General features: G+C 26.8%; 1 protein-coding gene across 1 annotated transcript in view; it reads left to right on the forward strand.

The window, feature by feature from the left end:
• Window positions 1-2,029: 2,029 nt before the first annotated feature.
• The window catches only part of LOC113553564 (lachesin-like), a 33,184-nt gene continuing 11,299 nt past the window's right edge, over window positions 2,030-23,914 (forward strand). The window contains exons 1-2 of the mRNA XM_026956949.1: window positions 2,030-2,152; window positions 13,209-13,321. Of these exons, the coding sequence (XP_026812750.1) occupies window positions 2,086-2,152; window positions 13,209-13,321 (180 nt within the window). The 5' untranslated portion in view covers window positions 2,030-2,085. The remainder of the gene's footprint in view (window positions 2,153-13,208; window positions 13,322-23,914) is intronic.

The raw sequence follows: 23,914 nt of genomic DNA on the forward strand, positions 1-23,914 counted from the left end.
TGTTTATAACTACCTACAATTCTCAATTCACCGATATCAACGCAACCAGAGCATTCTTGGACTACACGTTCCAGGAGCTTCAAACCATCCTGGACCGGATCACAGAAATCTAAAACACCTTGATAGAGGCTGACAAGTCCGCCGACGAGTCCACTGGCCAATCCACTGATCTATTGATTTGCAATGTCGTCGAACATGTGTTGTCGTCGGTGTATGGACCGCCGGCTGGCGGGGACCCGCCGCTTGATGTCACGCTGTTGCAGGATGTCATCGATACCACCTCCTGCACACTAGGAACGCCTGCCGTAGGTGAGAACGGGCCATCAGACGACAGGAAACTCGCGGAGGACCGCTGCGTGATTTTGGAGCTGGCCTAAGGTCCGGAAGTCAGAAATAGTTTTGGCGAAATCGTGGGTTGGCTTCGCCTGGATGAGACACCCTCGCCGTCCGTGCCGTTTTGCCACGGAGTGTCAAGCGCTTTGTGTTGGGAGCGTGCTGCATCCGGTATAGATAGCGTTGATCATTTTAATAATTATAAAATACATAATAATATATTAAAATATTTAATTTCTATTGGTTTTATGTACCAAGGGAAGAAATTGTATTAAATTAAATTTTTGTAATGATGACTCTAAACGTAAATAAATTTTACAACGTTTTTTGTATTTTTTACACAATTCCTAATGTATTTCAATAAATAATAAAAAGGTGCAGAATCGTGTTCAAAAAAAAAAAATAAAACATGCGAAGTCGTATTCCTCCCGGTGTAGGTAAATAGGTACCTACCCAGGAATCAACTCGTACGCAGCCAAAATATTTATAAATGTAATATACATCGTACATTATCCTGCTTTCAATAATTATTTCCAGATGGATGGTGAACCGAATTTATTGCATCAATACATAAATAGGAAAAATCAATTTAAAAATAAAATATAATAAAAAATGATAGCACGATATTAGTCTATAACCAATGGAATTTAAAGTTGTATCCATAATTGACAATATATCAATATTGATAAATGTCAGTAAAAAAAATAAAATACAATTCAATCGCGCATTATTTCATGAGGGCGAAGGCCAATTGGAACTATTTTATTAATTAAAGGGTGCAACCACACACCTGATTCCCCCAATAAAATTGGCCGTTTGAGCAAAGGTAATCATTAAGACTGAAGACTATTGAAGCATTTACATATTTATTTTGCACAGTCATATAAAAAGCAGAGTACGTTTCATGCTTTCATGCAAAGCTGTATAGTTTTGAAATTTTATTTTGCACATATAAATGCATATTTTGAGTTATTTTTGTTTTAAAAACATATTTTATATTTGTATATACCATTTATTTTGATACATGTTGAGACATATTTAACTTAAATAGTTAAGTCAATATTTTCCACACTGAAGTTTTTATTTCAAATAATTATTTTTTTTTAATTTTTGTCTTAGTTTTTTATATTAATCAGGTTGAAAATGTTCAATATAAATTTCTAAAATTATTAATTAAATAAATAATAATTTGTACCAAGTTAAACTTTTCTATTAGCTTAGACTAGGGGCAGAGCCCCCCACGTATTACATATTTCTCAATCTAGATGTATACCCAAAAAAATATTTACGACTACACCACTGTTCCGCAGTAAATGCTGGATAACGGAGTTTACAGGTTTGGAAAGCCGTACAAACACGCATTTCAGAAAACAGTCGACAACTTCATGACATGATTTTTCGAACACGATAAGTAATTCTTTTTTATTTATTGTTAGGTAAAATATAAAATTAAGCTGATTATGTAATTTCTGAGTTATTATTATTTAAAAATCATGCGTTTCCCGCGTCATACCCTGTTTATTGTAATTTTGAACCACACGTGACGACCGCGGTAACTTTCAATGCGCCAGACGTTTGACTGGATATCATAATACGGTGACGGACGACGCCGACAACGTCACCGGCCGTTGATAGTACCACCACCGCCACCGCCGATGCACGCCACAGTTTTCCGAGCTCACAAACCAGAGGTGCCCACGGACAGACCGCATGCGGCCGTAGTCACCGCGCAGTGTCGTCGCCGCCACCGTCATGACAGCAGTATCGTCCACGTACTTTTGGTCAATGCTCGTTTTCACGATGGTCCACAACACCAAAGGTGGGTGTCGAATTTAATCCGTTCACTGCACAAAATAATAATATGTTTATTGTATGCGATTGCGTATTGGCACAAAAATCGTCCGTTTATATTATGATAAAACGAATTTAATTAAGCGCGTGCACGACACAAACTACGTTTAGGTATACTATTACTACTCATCGATTATAGTGAACAAAAATGTGCATTTGAATACTGTATATATTCAGTATTCTAAAATATTTTATTTTAGTACTAATGAAAATTATTTTCTAATAGGTATCACTTATATGTGCATTGTATTAAATTTGACACTATTTTTAAAATACTCATAAAATTGCTAATTATATATTGAAGGAATATATAATAATATTACTATTCATAAAGTATTTTTAAGAAGCTGCTAAATTCACATACTTTTAATAAGTATCTGTAATTGTGTTTAAATATATTTAGAAAAAACATCGAAAATGTATTCCAAGTGATTATTATAATAATTATTTTCATGATATATATATTGGAAATACAATTATAATATATCATTAAGGTCTAGTGTTACTATAATGAAAATATATGATGTTAAATTATTATGCAGTACACACATTTTGTTAAATTTTGTTAAGGTAAACTTGTAGAATCTTAATAATAAGCGCTTAAAAACATCATTATAAGCACTCAAATAAGCATTTAAAAAACTTAAATTTGAGCAAAAATATTAAATCAAAAAAAAAACTTTCTTTTTACATGAAAAAATTAGGTACTAGATATAATTTGTAACTGTGCTAAAGATAATATAATTAAAGACTACAAAAAATATTGAAACAAAATTAAGAAAAGATTTCTAACTAAAATATCAAAAAAATAAATAAATAAATCTTTATATTATAAAATAATCAAACTTCACTTTCGAGACATTTTGCCTTACTGTTTATAGATTTTCCGAGGGATTTTCTAAAAAAACCCATTAAAAGTAGAAAAACTGGTCAAAAAAGCAAAAACAAGCACTTTCAAATTTCATAGTTGAACGTATTTCAACGTGATTTACACTTCCATAGCACTCTGCTACATTTTAAGTCAGTCCATAAAAATAAGCAAATACTTTAAGTCCCAAGCCCTGGCTATTATTATTATTACGTGAATATAGAATATAATTTAGTCTCAATAGTCCCATGTAAGCTAGAAAATTATGGTTTTTTTATATAGTCACAGATAATCACATAAATCACAAAAAGTTTTGAAAAACTTAAAATAAATCTAAAAATCATAAAATTTTAAATGTAAATGTTATACAAATTAAATTAAAATGTATGTACAATATTTATATGGAATTAACAAAAATACTCCCGTAACGGCATGTTTAAATTTTAAAAGTCAATTATTAAACACCTAAAGATAATTGTAAAAATTAATTGGTACAACCTACGTTCAATTCATAATCCATAGAAGGGTGTATTTAAATTTTAAAAATATTTTTTTATCGTACACCGTCTACTATATTCTAATATTATACCATCTAATATAGTATAATGCTATATATGTATTATATTATAGGGATATAATAAATTATTGTTTTATTTTGTCGTTTTTTATTTTACAATGATTGCTTGTTAGTTTAGTAGATACATAAATAAAAGTGACATACATTTTTCTATAGAAGAGATTTTATAATGTAGAATTATTAATCAAAACAATATTTTTTAATTCCTATAGCTCTTCAAATAGTAAAATCTTACTGGTTTCATACCTATTTAGCAAACTGTAAAGATATAACTATAGTTAAAAATTGATACTCAAAGTTTTGAATATTTTGATCATTTTATTTATGAGTTGAAGAGAATATGTTAGTTACGAATATAACTTTTCTGTTTCAATCAACATTAACGTGATATTAATTCGAGTTGTATGTCACAACATATATCATGTATAATAAATAAATAAAGTTACCTAACTCTTGAAAATATAAAATAATGAACATACCAGGTAAATCTCTCTCGACGGTTGACTACTTAGTTTGATAGAAAGCAGAAAGAAAACTAATGAACAGTAATAAAAATTTAGTGATAAAAGTTTCATACAAAACTTTTTTTGTATTTCAAATTATATGTATATTATAATCTAAGTTTAAAAATCCATTAATAAAATATTTGAATTTATTTTTATTTAAACATATTTTTATAAAATTTATATTTAATTATGTTATTCAATACACTTTAATAAAATAGTCGTGTCTGGAGTATATAGTTATTTTGTACTTTTTTATGTTATATTTATATGTTCAATGTAGTTTACTTGACTTCATGTTATAAATAAACCGTAGAAATAGGAAATAATAACAATAACAATCATATAGTGCATTTCGTAGATTTAGATGTCTTAATTCATTATAATCAATCAATATTAATTTTACTAAAATGCATACATTATAAATATGTATTGCTTCATTTGATACTGCAGATAATTAGTAAAAATATATACAGAATATCCATTTAAAATAATTAGAGTAATAAATAATTTTTTTTTAATAAAAAATAATGTATTTTTTAATTTAGATATAACAAAAATATTTATTTTTTAATTTAAAATTTCCAATAATCATTATTTTTATTAATAGTGCATTTTAATTTACCTGTAATAAAAAATATTACTTATACTACCCACAATTTTATTTTATTTCCAACGTGTATAATATTATACTGTAAGATGATTTTGAAAACTTCAATGTAATACATTTATTTTTATTCTATATTAAATAATAATTGAAATTCAAGTAAAAATAAATCATAAAATAGAAATAATTGTTCGAATTAAATTATCTTACTAATAATAATTCAATTTATAATATGACCTACCCGATTGAAAACAGAATAATATAAAATTTATTTTTGTTAAAATAAACATTAAATGGCAAATAACTTGGCCAAAAATTGTTTTTAAAATTTTTCTATTATATCCCCTATATTTTATATTCAAGAAATATTTATGAAAACGATTTACAGAAAAATGTATTCAAAATATAAATTGGATACTAATATATATATGAGATACAATTGATAACTTGATTATTTTCAACTTATTTTCAACATAAAATTTTTTTTAATCAAATATATGGAAATTTAATTTTTATTTTTAAAATATTACCCTGGAGTAACTCTTATCGAGTACTCTTAAATAAACCTTATTTGTGAATTCACAACAAAGAACATAAATATGTTCAATATGAAATGAAATACTTGACATAAAATCGACTATATTCTCTTTAAAATGTATAATTATTCTTCAACACAAACAACTTATATGACTAAAAAAATAGTAATAGTTATATAACACTTTTAATATTATTTTAATTTCACGCGTTCAATTTAATACAACCAATGTTAATGAATTAATTAAAGATAAACTAATATTTAAAGGAAATATTAAAGAAAATTGTATATGTTACTATTATGTATCATTATAATATATATATATATATATATATATATATATTTATGTATATAAGAACTAAGAATTTAATTACACGTATAATATATTATATATAGTGTTTTCACAAATTCTTATACATTTTATCCAATATTGTTCCTTCAAATCAAATATATATATGTTCATGATTGTACGATATACAAATCATGCCGATGGAAGCTTTGATTATTTGTCCGACATAATAAAAAAAACATATAATAATCATAAAACCCAAACTCTGGCAGTGGTCTATATATACTCGTATAACACTATAACGTATAACTATCAAGGAAATTGAAATAAGTGCTGACAAGTTTCATTCATTCCAATTTTATGTCACATAAAACTCTTACTAGATTTTTTCAATTGGATAACATTTTATGTTAAAATTTGTATTATATCAATCGATTTATTTCAACAAATTATTAGAAAGCAAATATTTATATTATATTTTATGTAGGTATATATAAGAACCATAATAACACAAAAAACATCATTCTGGTATAAACTTAACATTGCTAACATAATATTAAATAATAATAAAAAAAAAATTATTTATTATTAACTTTATTCACCATTTCAGCATACCAATAATTATACGTTTCCAATAAATACAAATAAACATAAAAAATTATCTTAATTTTTAGTAATCCTGTTGATCTTCTAGAAATATGTCTTGGTAGTAGGAGTAGTTTTAGACTAGATTTAGATGTGTTTGGGAGCACTCCTTTTGTTTTATTTAGGTTTTATTGTGCAGTTATTTTTCTCACATGAACCATGGGAGTTCGAAGCCAGGGTTCTCAGAAATTTTTTGATTTTTGTTTGGAAAGCGGCAGCCAATACTGTGCACTATAATAATGAATATACAAGTTAGTAGCGATGTTATCATAGTTGTAAAAAACATTTCATCTACAGGGTTGAGTTTTGTTTTAATAAGGGTAGGTGTGGTATTTTCATTTGTGTTTTTTGCTATATGAATTTACTAAGTAAATTTTTCGTCTATTAGATATATCTTTAAGCATTTCACTGAGTCATCCTTGAATCATCTATTGAAATTTTTGGTCGTTAGATTTATATATTATCCCAAGATATTAAAATATTAAATACATACCTATATTTTTTCATATAATTAATAGTTTTTAAATTTGTTAATCCGTTATTTTGTGGCTATATTTTTTATTTTATGCATCTTACATTCAATGTTCCTATAATTTTGAGACAGTTATTATTTGAAGTTTAAAAGTTTTGGATGAATCAGATACTTATAGTTAAAATGAATACTAAAAAAAAGGTAAAATTAAAACATTTTGGTATTTAATTTTTGCATGTATAAAAGACTAAAGTATACACATGTGTATATAATTTTCTTAAGTTTAACTTTGTAAAGATGTCGAATACAAAGTACTTAAATTACAAGTAATTAAAAACTATATAAAAGTTCTCAAGATAAATCAATATAAATGATAAGAATAATAATATTCAACGCTTTTCGCAACTAAATATTGCAAGAATCATCATTATTGTTATTCAATTTAGGGTAAAGAACTCCTATAAATATTTGCATTTTGTAAAATACTAATTCATTTCATGGTGTAACAACGTCAAATATTAAATTTTAATTTGCATATTTTTACATATTTCAACGTTTTTGATTTCAAAAAGACGAAAACTCTATTACATTATTTTCTTAATCCCTTTTTTGTATTAACAAATGTCGTATGATTACTGAAGATAACAAACACTCGAGAACAAATTTTTCATGCTTTTCAAGACTGTGTTTCGATGTATATTTTATACATCGAACAAATTGAAATTAAAATATCTTTTAAGAAGGTGATTTATTAGTTTTTCGATTTTTAAATTCGAATATTTACCGAACTGTAAGATGTTAAGATATTTTCACTATCTATATATCTCAATTAGTCCTAATTTTACCGTTCTTGGTAAATATTTGTAAAGATATGATCTCAATTCTCAATTCAGCTCCAATTTAGCTAATTATACAAACGAATAATATTCTGATTCCGATTAAATGTGATCACGTCTTAAAAGTTTGTTTAATTATACTCTAATGGAACACTGTTTGTATTTAAATACAACTTAAATAAAAAGGTGTGCAATATTAAAAAAAAATATTATTTAAATTAAGTCTATCTGTAATATATATTTTTTTAAGTAAATAAATACAAATATAAATCGAAAAATATCTAATAACTAAACGGTTTAAATACATAATAAGTATTAAAAATACATTGATACATTTGATTCGTTTTAATTTCTGAAATAATAACAAACTAAAATTACTCTAACTGATTTTACTAATCAGAACTTTATAAACACGTTATGAATTTACTTATTAATTTTACATAGAATGCGGGGGATATTCAAAAGTATATGTGTATAATAATTTGTTTAAAATACATTTACAATTTACTGTCCAAGTGCTAAAAGAAAATTAGTAGATATAATATATAGCTATTATGTCTTTTTGAAAGATAACATGTATGCACATGTCAACGTCACAAATTGAAATTATGTTAAAATTAATGATAGCGAGCGTTTGAATAAGCAATTTATTTTGACAATATTTTTACTCCGATTACCGTTAGGTGCAAAATTACGTGAATGATATTTCTAAAGAACTTTTTAAATGACATAATAATATATTGTACATAAAATATAATAAAATAATAATATTTGTGTGTATACACTATACACTAAACCGCTCTGGACAAATCGTGAATTGTGACACACTCGTATTTTAACGGCGTGTATCAAGAAGGCAGTATATTATAGTATTATAATAATAACGTTTCATTAATAAGGGTAACAAGGTGTACTACGTATACAATGTTAAAAACCGTGTTGAAAGCTTAATATCGTTTAACTAATCAATCATTTGACCTCTCGACGAAGTCGATATAATGTTATAGTCCCTATATACCATCGGTTTTTAAGTGCCAACAACCCGTCATTATAATACACATTTCTTACGTCGGTCTGAATTTCTAATATACATATTTTTTCTTTTGCCTGTTTTTCTGCGAGAGGGTAGCCCGGGCCACTTAGGCCACTAAATTACACGTTTCGAAGTCATGCGAACACCGACGCGTTATTGCTGGGTTGCGCCGCCGACGGCTTTAAAACGGCTATAAAGGTGAAAACTGAAATATTTTCCTTTTTGTTTTTTAACTTTTCGCGGACGTGTTGGGCGATTGTTTGGACGAATCGATAACGTCGTATAATAATAATAATACTCACCTGGGGGAGGCAGTATAATATACGATAGAGCGAACTTATATATTTTTATTTATATCGAATATCTGTATACGAGTGAGTATACAAATCACAATCGGGTCTACTATATTATATACTATTCCATCTGTTTAATTTTTATTCGACCAGCGCGAAATCGTAAATTAGAAATATATTATACACCTCTATACAAATACGAGTATATATATTATATACTGTATAGTATTTTGTAAAATAAAAATAATTAATAACAATAGTGTCAATAATATATATTAATTTAGTCTCTTTCGGACGGTGACGGACAGGTACTAGGTAGACCTAACTTTCTTTCTTATTATAATTAAGACGTCTGACTATACGTTCTGCCGACCGGGCTACCAATATAAAATTATTATTTATGTATATTATAAATCAACGCGGGACCGTGTCCTACGCTGATAAGACCCAATGAAAGTGTGAAAGGGATGGCTCTATTTTGTGTGTGTATATATGTATAATATGTATGCGTATATATAACTTACGTGTGCGTGACTTATCGTTATCAATCGTCGCGTTACGCAACGGTTATTGATGTGATATTCGTCCACCGCCACTGCTGCCGCTACCGCCAAGTGGCCGTTATTATTGTTGCTTCTCTCGACCGAGCGAAATTAAAACATCGCTAATATAGTGACAGCGCGTGGTGGTAACAATATATATATACAATATACATAAATCATTGGGTATATGGTTAGTACTTACCTATACGTACTCACTTTTTTCGTGATATACTTCATCGTTCGTCTTTGTCGTCCAATTCGTAGGTATACAGGGTATCTGCGTTTAAATATAGCTACATGCGATAATTTATTTCCTAATAGATTTTTGTGTTTTGATCAAAAAAATAAGTTCTCATTTAAAGTATTTTTTTAAAAATGTCTTCATTTTCTTTTCGGTAGCAATGACTGTTTTTAATTTAAAGGTTTATTCATACTTCAAAAGGTAATCGGAAAAATTGTAACTTAAAATTTTTTACCTATATAATATATTTGTTGATAAGCTTAAAACTATGGTATTGATAACATGGGCAAATTCGGTTCTTGAGTATACTATTTAACACATCGAATACAAACTCTAAATATCATTTTCAAAATCCTTGTCGTATCATTCTAACAAATGCTCGTGGAACGCACTGGTAATAATAGGACACATCCAAAAATATTCCTATGAAACCTAAATCCATTGTCTGTATAGATAGAGGTAAAAAAAACAACGAAAATGCCTAAATTTTGAATTTCATAAATTCAAAAGGCAGAACTTTTTTGTAAAAATGTTGAAGCATAAATATTCAAAAGTTATTATACACATTGAATAAGTAGTTTTCGATTAATATTATACTAACAGCGTGCATGCGTAAACGAGTGAAGTAGTTGATCACTACATTTTGATATATGCTGGGTAAAGTGACCACCCGTTTAAAATGGAATTGCCTTTTTTAGATCATCATGTCTGCTTGTTCCACACGGAAAAAATATTTTTACTATTTTATACTGTTATTATTAAAAAAAAAAAAAAATTAGTAGCTATAACTTATAAAAAAGTTTTTTGTGTAACGATCGTTGAGTGACGATGAACAGTTGTTAGTGAAATGCGGCAAGAATGAAACATGTATTCTATTAGTGTAATATTGCACATTTACATAGTGTAATACTACAAGTATAAGCCCCACAAAAAGTGTGGCATTTACCACATAATATGATAACAAACAAATATTATCTCCAAAATATCATAAAAAAATATAAAAACCACTACAATATTTTGAAGTTTTTACATGGTTAAGCCAAAATCGTTTATCCCGTTTTTTTTATAAATCATATTATGTTCACCCTAGTGTGCACCGCTTCCTATCTTTTTTTTTATTTTATTATACACTTTTTGTTCCTTTCAAATTGATTTGGAAAATTAACGCGTAGCCGTTTAAATGGATCACCCAGTACATTGTATGACGATTTATTATTAAACTCGCGTATCTATTGTGTGTAGTAGGTATATAATATGTGAAATAGTGAAACGCGGGTGACCAGTCGCCGCACGTGAACAGACAACGGCCGAATGGCGTGACTGGCTGAATTAAAATATCACGCCGGAGCGGACCCTGCCCCCTCCCCCAAAAACTCCCTCGTGCAATACACAAGTTCAGTATTGTGCCACCCGCGTGCGTATTTATTGTCGTATATATATATATTATATATACGTAACTACATAAGTACAAGTATAAGTATATAATATATTATGTATATGTACGAGTGCGGTGTACATGGTGAATTTATTACGGGAAACCGTAGCACGCGAATCGCGCTTAGGCACACAATGCGCAGGAGGTCCGCCAAAAATCCTTAAAAGAAAAAAAAATCACGGCGAAGGTCCGCACTGCACCCCCACCTAACAACCATCGTTTTTTTTTAAAAAAAAAAAAAAAGAAAGAAAAAATTTGTTTCATTACCATTTTTATTTATATTCTTTCTCACAACACAATAATATTATAATTAATATTATAATAATAGCCTTGCTCTTAATTACAATTTCACTTAATCACATTACATGCGCGCCGATGTGGAGGCGTCGTTTCCAAATCCATTGCATATGCAACTGGGTCACTGAACAATGCGGGCCCCGGCCCCCGATGAATGGCATTCGTGGATGTGGGCATCTCGTTTGAATAAATTTATCGAACAACCCTATTTAAAACTGTGACAACAATAATATTACATAAGACACAATTGAGTTTTGGCGGAAAAGTAATTTTTGGAGGCCCAAGACTCAAAACTTAGCACCGTAGATAGGTCTTAGATAGTAGCTAGGTGACCTAGGAAGATAAAAGTCGATAATAATATGTTCACTATCAATAATAATGTATATTATGTGCATTAGAGTAATAGTTACTTATTATTTGATTTTGAAAATTGTTCAGTTATATAAGCACTACGCATAAATTGATTTAAATTTTCACAAAATATTAGCCATACCGAAAGAGATTAACTATAATATTAGCACTGAAGTAAAGCATAGAATACTCAAATATATTTAACCAGATTTACTTATAACATTTTTCATAAGTCTATTATTGTTTAATAAGATAAAAGAAAGTATAAATACAACTTTTTATAATTATATTTGATTTTAATTATTCTAAATACATATAAATTTACAAACTTTCGATAAAATCTTTATTCAAACAATGTCATACACTATTGTTTGCTGCAGCCTAAAGCATATTGCATATAAAATACGGTTCTACAAATAAAAAATATAATCATATATATTGCATACAATTTTAAAATTTTACATGGAGGTGGATGTCAAAAAAAATTAATATGCCTCAAACAATTTAATAGTTCATGCCACCAATAATAATCTGAGACACCATTTATCATACTATTGCTACGACGCTGAGTCCTAAACTTTTAATAAGTATATTATTATTATATAATATATAATATATGAATATAATGATAAAACGAAACCAGAAATTGACGTGTCGGTCAAACATTTCTGAGTGGAGACACACCGTGATGATGGACCTCGAAAAAGTTTTGAGATCTTAGTCTAATAGCGGGCCGATAAACCGTATGCGCGATTACACACTTGCAGCAATACACGATGTCGTTTAATGGTTTTTCCTTACTATAGGTACGTCTTACGTCACACTTTTTCGTATTCAAGAGTATATTTTGTTGAACTTTACAGAAATTTGAGGGGTGGGCATAAAGTTACCACGGTTTACAGACTCGCGTGAAACATTCATAACTATTACTGTTTTGATGAAAAAAAACTATTTACGTACCTATTACACATTATACATAGTAAATGTTGTAGATGTTTTTTGTTGCCAGTTCGTAGTAGGTAGTAGCGCCGATCCTATAGTCCAACCGTGACAAATAGCATGGATAATTTAAGTGTATGGGTGATTGGATGCAGACATTTTGGTTTTTGGATTCGAAATTTGTAAAAACCAAACTTTAAACTACCACGTCTCAAGAAAGACTCGAAAATTTTAAATGTTGAAGTTCAAAAAAATTATAAAGTGAACCTCTGGTGGGTCGGAGGGATGATTAGGTATACTAATATATAGAAATTGGTCATAGGTGTTTTAAATGAAATCGGCGCCACTGGTAGTAAGTATATAGATCAATTAATAATCAAAATTCAAGACATTGTTTAGGAATAATGGATATAAGTATCTAAATTGTGGGAGATATACATCACATTTTTCTTTAAGTACCTATTTGACTTACGCTCACATCTCTGTTGAAATCCATATGATCCATATGAACACAAAATTATTAACGATTAAAACTAATTATAACGATTGTTTTATTTGCAGAAATTCTATTCAGCGATACACCAAAATTCAGCGACCGGATGGATAATTTAACAGTAAGTGTCGGTCGAGATGCGATCCTCGAGTGCGTCGTAGAATCGCTGTCGACATATAAGGCAAGTTCATAAGACATATTATTATAACTGTTATCAGTATTATCACTTGAATAAAAAAAATACCATAATAATTTATTTTTGATAGAAGAGTAGCTATTACTTATCTTCATTATATTTGAAATGAATTGTATTTAAATTTTAATACAAATCACAATTTAATGATTACTTATATGATATCAACAATTATTTGAAACATTACACCACGAACCTCTTAAGTCTTATAAGAGAGACTTATTTAGTCTTATCTTGAGTCTTATTCTTATCTCTTATCTGTGGCTCCATCGATATTTGTTATGCTCTATAATTGATCCTTATTGAGTTTATCTATATTACTCAATAAGAATATTCAATCAATTATTTAGTAGATTCATACATTTTATATTTAAAAATAAATATATTTACGTTTCTTATATGATTTTTACATTATATACATATATTATACGTTTGAAACTATGTATCTGCAATATTCAATGGATGTGCAGTGAATGTGAATACTACCATACTACTGATTATTCGTAATATATTACATTTTTTATTTCAATCACATTTTACGTTTTTAATTTATCACATTGATTTCATCAATTGAACACTTTAACTAAAATAGTCAACTAAATTCGTTTTTTTTTTTTTTATTGGAATTTATGAAAATTTCAACCAATACGTTTATTATTTGTATATCAACTATTTGTAAATATACGCTCAACATATTTATTATTAGGTACTTTTTATTAATTCAATATAATAGGTATAGTTTAATAGTTTACTTAACATCTTTGTTTAAACATTTTAATACGCCAATATTTTTTATTTTCGTGTTTATTTATATGTATATTATAAGCATGTATTTATAGTTTAAACTTATAATATAAATCTATTTGACAGTTTATTTGGTGTAAATATATTTTGTATGTCATAAAAAACCCAATTTTTAAAGAAGATTAAAATGTACCTAATTCCTAAAATTAAAAAAAATATATTTAGGGACATTTAGTATTAGTTTAAATTATATTATACTAACATAATTTATGAAAATACATTTATATATTTTATTGACTAACTTATTTCATATAATATATTATTATTACTATAGAAAAATAACATTTCACGATTTATATGAAATTATTACTTACATTCTTACTCAACAGATTTAAATCAAATATATTTTTATTATTTTTTTATTTTGAACTTATATTTTAAATTTCATATTCTTAAGCAGAATAATTTAGGTAGTGAAAATATTGATAAACAAAATATTTACAATTAACCCAATAAATAGTTTATAATGTTTATCTTACCATAATCTAATGTAAAATCATTGAGTAATAAGTAGTGTTAATGGTTTGTTAATGATTAGTAGAAGGGCGGTTACTACTTAGAATTTCACCTCTTTAAAGTAAAATGCCTATAAATAATAAAGCTTTGGTTCAATAATCGATAATTCTTCATCAATATATACTACTACTCTAAAATATTAAATTAAAAAATATTAGTTTATTTTTTCAATAATGTATGAACTCTAAAAAATTATTACAAATTTAAATTTTTACTAACAAGTAGTATATTATACCAACTTTCAATTATATGTGCATTGTTATGCAAACATTTTAAAACCACAAATATTTACCCATAAAATATATATATACCTTACATCACATTAATTAAATTTTTTATTATACGTATCTGTAAACATTTTTTCAAAGAAATGTATTTCTAAATGTAATAATTTGATGTATTATATATATAGTATTAATATTAGAACAAATTAACGTAACACACAATTAAATTATAATTTATATATACTTGGATTTAACTTTATTTTTCTTATCTCCTTAAGAGATTAAGGAATTATTGCAGGGTACATAGTAAAAAAAAATTGTCATTACTATTAAGGTACTCGTCAGTCGTCAGTATCTAACAGTTTAATAGTTACACTGTAGTAACCTAGAACATAATAATGTTCTCTAAGAAAAAGCGTAAAGAGAAAAAAATACGTTTAATGTTCACTTGGCAGTCAATAGCATTAGTCGAAAGAAATAAACAGATTACTCTTGGTGTTACTTTATACATGTTTATTATAGTTAATTATACTGATGTAAAATGCAAGACAAATAATAGGTAATGTTAATTTTATTTTTTTCATAAAGATGTATATTTTTTACAAAGGCGAAAGATAGTCACTAATCATTACCTATATTTTGTATCTTATATGAAATTAAGGCAATAATTAAATCAAAAATAACATTCTACGATGATTAGGTATTTGATGGTATAATAAAAAATATACTAATAGTACTACAAATAAAAGCGTTTTTTGTAAAAAAAAAAAATATTGAGGTATAATATGTTAAACAATAATGGATTTAATATTAGTTATTATTGTTACTTATTTATTATTCAAATAATGTATGATGACTATAATATACACAGTTATATTTATACACGTATTGTGTTTTCTTTAATTACAAATGATGATTAGGTATATCGTGTGTTAATAATTGTGGAGTATAAGTTAAAAACTAACAAATATGATAACCTTATGTTTAATTTAAATGACGTGTGCATTAAAATTGTGAATTGTTAAATAATTTAATAATAAATATTATGCAAAAATTTAAAACCATAAAATATTATAATATTATATAAATAAATACTATGATTTATAAAATGTAATATAACCTATGCTAAATTTATAAGCAACGCAATAATTACAGCTATCATATTTTACACTGTAAAATATATTGTATTATATTAAGGTCGAATTTGTAGGTGTACAAAAATATGCGGGTTCCATGTATTCATAGTTCTCTACAAAGTTTTTATTTCCGAAAAAGGGTTATTCAAGCGTTATGATTAGGTTAATCTTTGGTATTCATAAATTATGTTTACACTATCCGCATATGCGTGTAAAAAGTTAAAGAACACAGTAAATTAGTTTGCGTAGTGACTATTAAAAGTTGTTTAACGCAAGAAAATTAAAACATATAATTATATAAATTGTATTTTAATTAAACAATAATAATTACTCAGCTCTTAGAAATGTTTAATTCAATACCTAATATTTATTTATATTTATATTTAAAATAAAAACTAAAAATATAACAATATAATTTATTTATATGTTTTATTTGTACAAGGTTTGTCAATATATGCTTTTTTATAATAATTTTAACTTTTACTATCTTTGAAATATATATTTTACTTGGGATTTGGGACGTGTTTGATAAGTAAAATATAAACAATAGCATATACCTACTATTTTATGTTAGTTAAATGTATTATCAAAGCATTCATCTAAATAAAAATGTTTAACCGATGACTATTGCTTAAAATTGGCTTTTGCAAAAATCTCGATGGTCTCAACTTTTGGGTTATTTAATATAAATATATATCATAATATTGTGATCACTGATCACCCAATATACTGACTCATATGACCCGCTCATTTTAATATAAATACTTGCGCGGATATTATTTTGTAACACTGGGATATTAAATAATGCAATTTCATGACTCTTTGTCTTAAAACAAAAAATCTATTTGATTCATTCAGCTGCTCAAAGGTGTATTATTTTGTTTTATCTAATGCTTGAAACTCGTTGAACTCTACAGTACATGTACACGGTTGTAAGTTTTGGTGGATGGTTCTAACTTCGTATAAAACTCAACTATATATGATTGTGAATTACTTCACGTGAACCCGTTGTTAGATGCTAAAGTTTGTCTATCTCTTGGGACGATCATTAAAAAAAAAACTGCTTTTATTTCCTCACGTACTTTGATTCAGTTTAAGAGGTAATTAGAAAATCAATTGTACTTATACATTATGTATTTGTATTTTATTGACATTCGTGAGATAAATTAATCTGCGTACATATAGCTAAAGATATTAACTTACAATAATTTGTGAATTTACCTAATGAATAAACGTATAGTATTCCTAATATCACAAGGTATCTATAATGAAACAATTTTATAAATGAATTTACTTGCTCATAATCGTTTTTATATTAATACTTAATTGTTGAATTAAAATATTATACGAGAATTTAGTTTAGCCCAGCAGTAATTAGTATTATCTTTGATAAAACAACTTTTTGAATAGCGTATAATATATTTTCAGACTTATTGAAGTCAAGATTGTCTTGATTGCTATAAAACTGTTTACTTAAAACAAATTTTTTCTGGTAATAATAGAAACTTTACCGAAAGTTCAAAACTTTCAAGTGGATAGCCTTTTGTATTGATTACATCAATATTGATAGTTATAGAAAGATAATTTTTGATCTCCTTAATAGTTTTCCTAAGTGTAAAGAAAAACTACAAATATTATTAAAATAATATAAGCATGTGCATTGTGTGACCTTAAATTCGCTTTACCTAAAACCATTTTATTAGTACCTATGATGATTTATCATTGTTTTCAAATTTTATAATAATAATACACCACTAGTCTGCGCTGAGGTCAGTGAAGCGTGACGAGTGACCATTACCCAGTTTGGGCAATGTATCCTTTCCGGCTATTTTATTCTAAAATTCTATAGCTAAACATATTTTCTTATCCAAATATCACTAAATTATTAAACTATTTATTACAACAAAATAAATATTTAAAGTAGGTACTAATATAAATCAATTTTTAGTTTAATAGGTACTCAGAAATCGTGTTAAAACGTTTCATGTTATCCAAATCAAAGACAAAAGAAAACATAAAGTAAACAATACAATATTAATATGTTATTATTTATAACGTACTAGTGACTAATCTGTTAATTATATTAAGCTGTTAATGGAGTAGTATAGTACTCTATTAGTTATATTCTAATATAAAAAATAATTATAAAAGAACATTGGAATTTTGTTTTTTGTCTGGAGTTCATGAAGACAAAATGTGTCCTTTTTTTCATTTTCAAAGTTGTTTGTTTTATGTTGCTTTTCAAAAAGCCAACAAGTAAACTAAAAATGGTATAGAAAAACAAAAATTAAGGGATTAAACTTTGTGTTTCTATTGTACATAAAAAAAAACTGAAATCCTTACACAAGTCACATAAGACCAACAGATGAAAATGTATGTTGTGTTAAGTTCAAAGATAAATACATAACATTGATGTCTTTGGATTATATAGTGCTGTTTAGTCATATGTTAAATTTAAAAAAATAAATGTTTAGGAACTCGTTGTTTTATTTTTCTTTAAATCGAAGCACTAACTTACAATATTAAACCTTATACAAGGGGTCACCAACCTTTTCAAACAAGTATATAAACTACATTCGAAATTTAAGAATATTTCACATTATCTGATTTTTTTATTACGCGATCGACCGATAATGGTAAAATTATTTTTTTTATAACGATCGACCTATATTCCTAGAAAAATCGACCAATCGATCGCGATTGACTGGTTGGCGACCCCTGCCATATACACTACGGTGTACGATATAACTAGATATTATAATATTTTCTTTTATTGCAGCATAATATACCTGGTAATTTTAATTTTACTACTGCTAAAAAGTCTAAATGTAAGTATCTACATAATAATATGACATTAAATTAAATTACTATCATGTTTTTATTTTTTTCATTAAATTTTTAATATTTTACATACCTAACTAAAGGTAATGAACTAAGGTTGGAATTTTAAATCTTATAAAAAATCATTTTATTTTCACCCACCTTAAATTATATAAAAACAATGTAATTGTTACTTATTTTAACTAATTTTTCATTCTAAACAATGTAGTAAAAAACTTTATCTAATATCTAGGGTCAAACAATGAAGATCGTAAAACAAAGCTAAACTTCATTTCATTACCACGTAAGTTTTTAGTACAGCATTTAATTATTTCCTGTAATAAAGACATTTGAATGAAAAAAATACTATAAATGAGTAACTTCGTGAATAAAAAAAACTCTGCATTTGGAAGGGTTGATAGGATTACAAAGAGACAAGAGTACACAGCTTTGATTGACAAAATATAATAACAATATAGAAAATGAGAACAACGAAATGTAAACATGTAGAGATCCAAACGTTAATACTGAATTAAATATTTGTATTTCAATAATAAATGAGAACAACTCCATAGAGACCAAATATTATTAGTATGTATATAAACATAGCAATCTGTAGTATGTACCAATGTACTGTTTGATTAGAAGGGTCGAAATTAATTTTTTTTTCTAAAATAATTGTGAACAACAATATAAATCTAAAATTATTGTTCGGAAAAATCAGTATGATAAACATTATTGTATTTGAAGATCTTTTATATCTTTTTTATATAATTTTGGTTTTAATATCAATAAAGTTATTAACTATTTGTATCCATTTAATATTATATAATAAATATATCTAAATATAATTATTTTATTTAAAGTGCGAAAGTTTACTCAATCATACTTAACTATTTAAAATATAACCTGCTACAATAAAAAATACAATATTGTTGGCATCCATAATAGATGATATTTCACTATTCTGAGTTTCTACTATGGGGCGTGTGTTATATACAATGTATAGCGTGTTAAACAGTTAAATAAAAAATCTATGATGATTGCAATATAATAATTATTCTGAATAGAATAATAAATTATTAACCACAGTTTGTTTTATTTCAGCTTAAGAAAAAAAAATTTAAACTTGAAATTTAATTTCTCTTCAAAACTTTTAAAGCTTAAAAAGTTATTTATTTAACCTAAAGCAAAAATTTAAATACTCAATTGACATTTTATTATTTTAATTTATAATCAAAATAATACCGTTAATATTTTTTTAAGAAGTCCTGTTGGTTCTTTATTATAATTTTGATTGTTTTTTTTTTTTGTAAAATAAACAACAAAATCTTTGAAATCTTTTACATTTCATTTTATTTCCAACCTACTTAATCAAATATCTATCAGTTATGCGTATTATTTTTATAAAAAAAATTGTGAATAATCTTCATAAGATTCACAGTTGTATGCAGGTTTTTTCTAAAAATTCTAGGTACTTACTTCAAAATCATGAAAAAAATAATTTCAATCAAATACATCCTTTGTTTGTGGTACCTACAAGTTTTTATTTCTTATATCGGTATACATGTTATGTCTTTAAAATAATTTTATTATTTCAAAAGGTGTTATTCGAAAAATAACATATTATAGCAAATAACCAGTAGAATAGCTTTTTCATTTCCGTTGAGAATCTAAAAGTAATCTCATTAAATATTTCGTGTTTATTTGTACTTTTATAGCATACCTACTCTTATTATTAATTAAAAATAAATAAACGAATATAAACATTAATGTTTAATAAAGTATAATTATCATATAATATGTATATATTAAATTATTGTTCGGACACTTAATATAAAATTGTTAAGTTGTACTTTGATTTGTTTGTTAATTAATTTTTGTATATAACCATTAGAGCTTACAAATAATTATTTATTTTTTAATTATATTATATACTTTTGTTTCTTGATATTTATTCTATTTCTATGGTTTCAACCTTGTATATGAAAAATACTTTACCGGTTAAACATTAGGTACTGTATACACATAGAAAGGTAAATTTTCAATTCATCCAAGTCGACCCTTAAAATAATACAAACAAATGGTAATAATAACAGTTTAAATTCGATTACAGTGTAGAACGTGTAGGTATACCGCTTGAATATGTATCCCGAAATGGCTATTACATATCATTGCAATCTTGTATATTTTACTACTAAACTAAAGTATAAATACTCCATGAAGATATTTTCTTGATACTTTTTGAAAAAAATTACAAGATATTGAAAAATAAAAAGGTTAGGTTAGGTTAGGTTACATGAAAAATTAAAAATCTTATCATTTAATATTAAAAAAAAGTTAATAGCTGCTTGGAAATAAGCGTTTATCATCATTATTTTATAACAAACAACATATTATTATTTTAAATCGATTGAACTGGTATTAAGAACCTATATTTCTTTTTAGATCCCGCAAACTCTTCTTTGATCAATGAAATTATACTTTTTAGTAATTTAAAAACGACTTATATGTTTAAATAATATTCGCTCATTTTTCCTTATGCTATTTACCACACATATTCGGCTTTTGTGTCATCATATAAGTGCGAAAAATGACGTAAGTATAAGAATATTAAGGACTCCATATAGACGCCGCCGCGGCCAGAGCAATTAGCGCCTTTCGCGATCTCAAGTAAGTCCGCCTTACTGCCATTGTTCAACGCCTCGTCGTGACATTTTGGACGGATAAAATGTCAATCGAACTGCATCAAATGTCACAGCCTATTTTTTATTCTATTATTATGTAGGTTTCCCTACCCTACATTATTATTATTATCATTATTATTATTATTATATAATTATTAAATTGTTATCGTATATCCCTTATACGTTAATTGACCATCGTTATAAATACACACGATTTTGGTTCTATTGGATTTCACTAAATCACACCACTCGAGCATTGTTGTCGCAGTTATTCGTGTATAAATCCTGCGGGAGACGCGCACGAATAGGTCTGTATAGTTTATAATATTATTATTATTATTATTCCATTTACGGAGGTCTGTGTGTCCGCTGTTTTTTGTTTTTTTTTTCCATACATATTTTTCGGGTGGAAGAAGTGAAGAGTTTGCGGAAAATAATAATAGGGGATACGGCCGTGGTATCCACGCAAACCACTATCTATTGTACTCGCGGGACTCTGACGCGGGGGTACATATATAAATTCTAGCACGCCTAATTACCCGAGTGACCTACCGTGTTGTTCCCCAAAAATTACTAAGATCTTTAATTTTAAAATGTCCGTTTCCCCAGTGTCGTCGCGGTACACTACTTATATAATAATAATTTATAATATGGAAGACATACTGTTATGATACCTTACATAAAGGATTGCACTTTTTTTTTTTTTTGACAGTTACTATTAGGTCAGACGTGAATATTTCATATCTGTTTAATACACATATTATATATGTGTTAAGTATATGGTAAAATACTAAAATAATGAAATCTAGAATTTTGTTGAATGAAATAACAAAATAAAAATATAATTTTTTTTCTAATGAATTTACCTACAATGAATAATAAGTACTTCGCTTTAAAATAACTTGTAATGAAATGTTTTCAACATTTTCATTGCCCTTGCGTAGTGATAGTTCTATAGGCGTTGCGTTCTAGCTGTTAGTAGTATCCCTTAAAAGCTGTAAAAAATATATTATTACAAACATTTTGTTACTATATAAAAACTTGTGTTATTTAATTTATTGTGTTATTAATTACTTATTATTGTTATTACTTAATAATTTCTTCCAGTTTTTCAATCAAATAAAGAACTCTACAATGTTCGTTTTAATTTTTTAAAGAACACTTTGTATCTATTTGTAGATCGAAAAATATTTTAAATTGTGTATAGCAGGTTAAAAGACGACAAGAATTTAATTCTACAAAGTGGTCTTGATATATCGAAAATAATTTAAATTTTTAGACTAAAAGCAAATTTAAAAAATAAAAGAAATTTTGTACAACGGTAACGTACCTATAAAGTATACTATAAAGTAGGTACCAATATAGTATATATTAGTAAATATGATACACACACACATATATATATATATATGTGTGTGTGTGTGTGTACTACCTGTATTTTAATTCTAGGAATTTCAATACACTTTATTTGAGTTTTTGACATTTTACATGAAAAAGATAAACGATAAATAACGTGTTTCTCTATAGTGATAAATAATAAATGGTGATCAAATTTAATACTTACCGGCATGCGCATTGCACGATCACGATTCACAGTGTATATACACGAATACGCGATATATTATATCCATAACCATTTACGACTTACGTAAGAGGTTTAGGTACTCAGTGGTCTCTGTAAATTGGAATCATGAATAAAAATGTATAAAATGGCGTAGGTATGTACAATTACACTGTGTCGATATTTGCTTGAATTTTTTATTTTTTATATTCGAGTTGTAAATAAATTTTCTTGACACAATTATAATTTATTACTGATAATAGTGATTATACGATCGTGCGTGTATAGGTACTCATTGTACGCAATATATTATAATATATAATAAGAGTGGCACAAGTGCTAGTCGACGGGGCGCAAACAATTACTTGAACGAAATCTCTGCGGCCACTATATAAATAACTATATAACTATAATATACAGTATGTTGCTGTACTAGTTGTGTCGATTATTGAAATCCAATACTAATAATAATTGTTATACCTGCTATACGTATACGAGAAGATTTGCGTGTAATAAAATAATTATTTCACGCTTATAATGACTGTTGAATGTTTATATACCCGGCAGCACCACGTATATATATATATATGTATACAGTATAGGTATATACTGTATACATATATAGTTTACACTGCAACGTGTATTTATACATATAATACTTAATAGTTGTACCTTATTTGTATACATTTATTTACTGCATAACATACATATTGATGTAAATGTGATTGTATAGTCATTAAATGAGTGGCAATATTTATAGAAAGAACGTTTTGCACGCGAACGATTGCCCCGTAGACATATTATAATATGTACCCTAAGTACACACTTGCTCT

Source organism: Rhopalosiphum maidis, chromosome 2 (genome assembly GCF_003676215.2).
Source record: "Rhopalosiphum maidis isolate BTI-1 chromosome 2, ASM367621v3, whole genome shotgun sequence".
Taxonomy (NCBI): Eukaryota; Metazoa; Arthropoda; class Insecta; order Hemiptera; family Aphididae; genus Rhopalosiphum; species Rhopalosiphum maidis.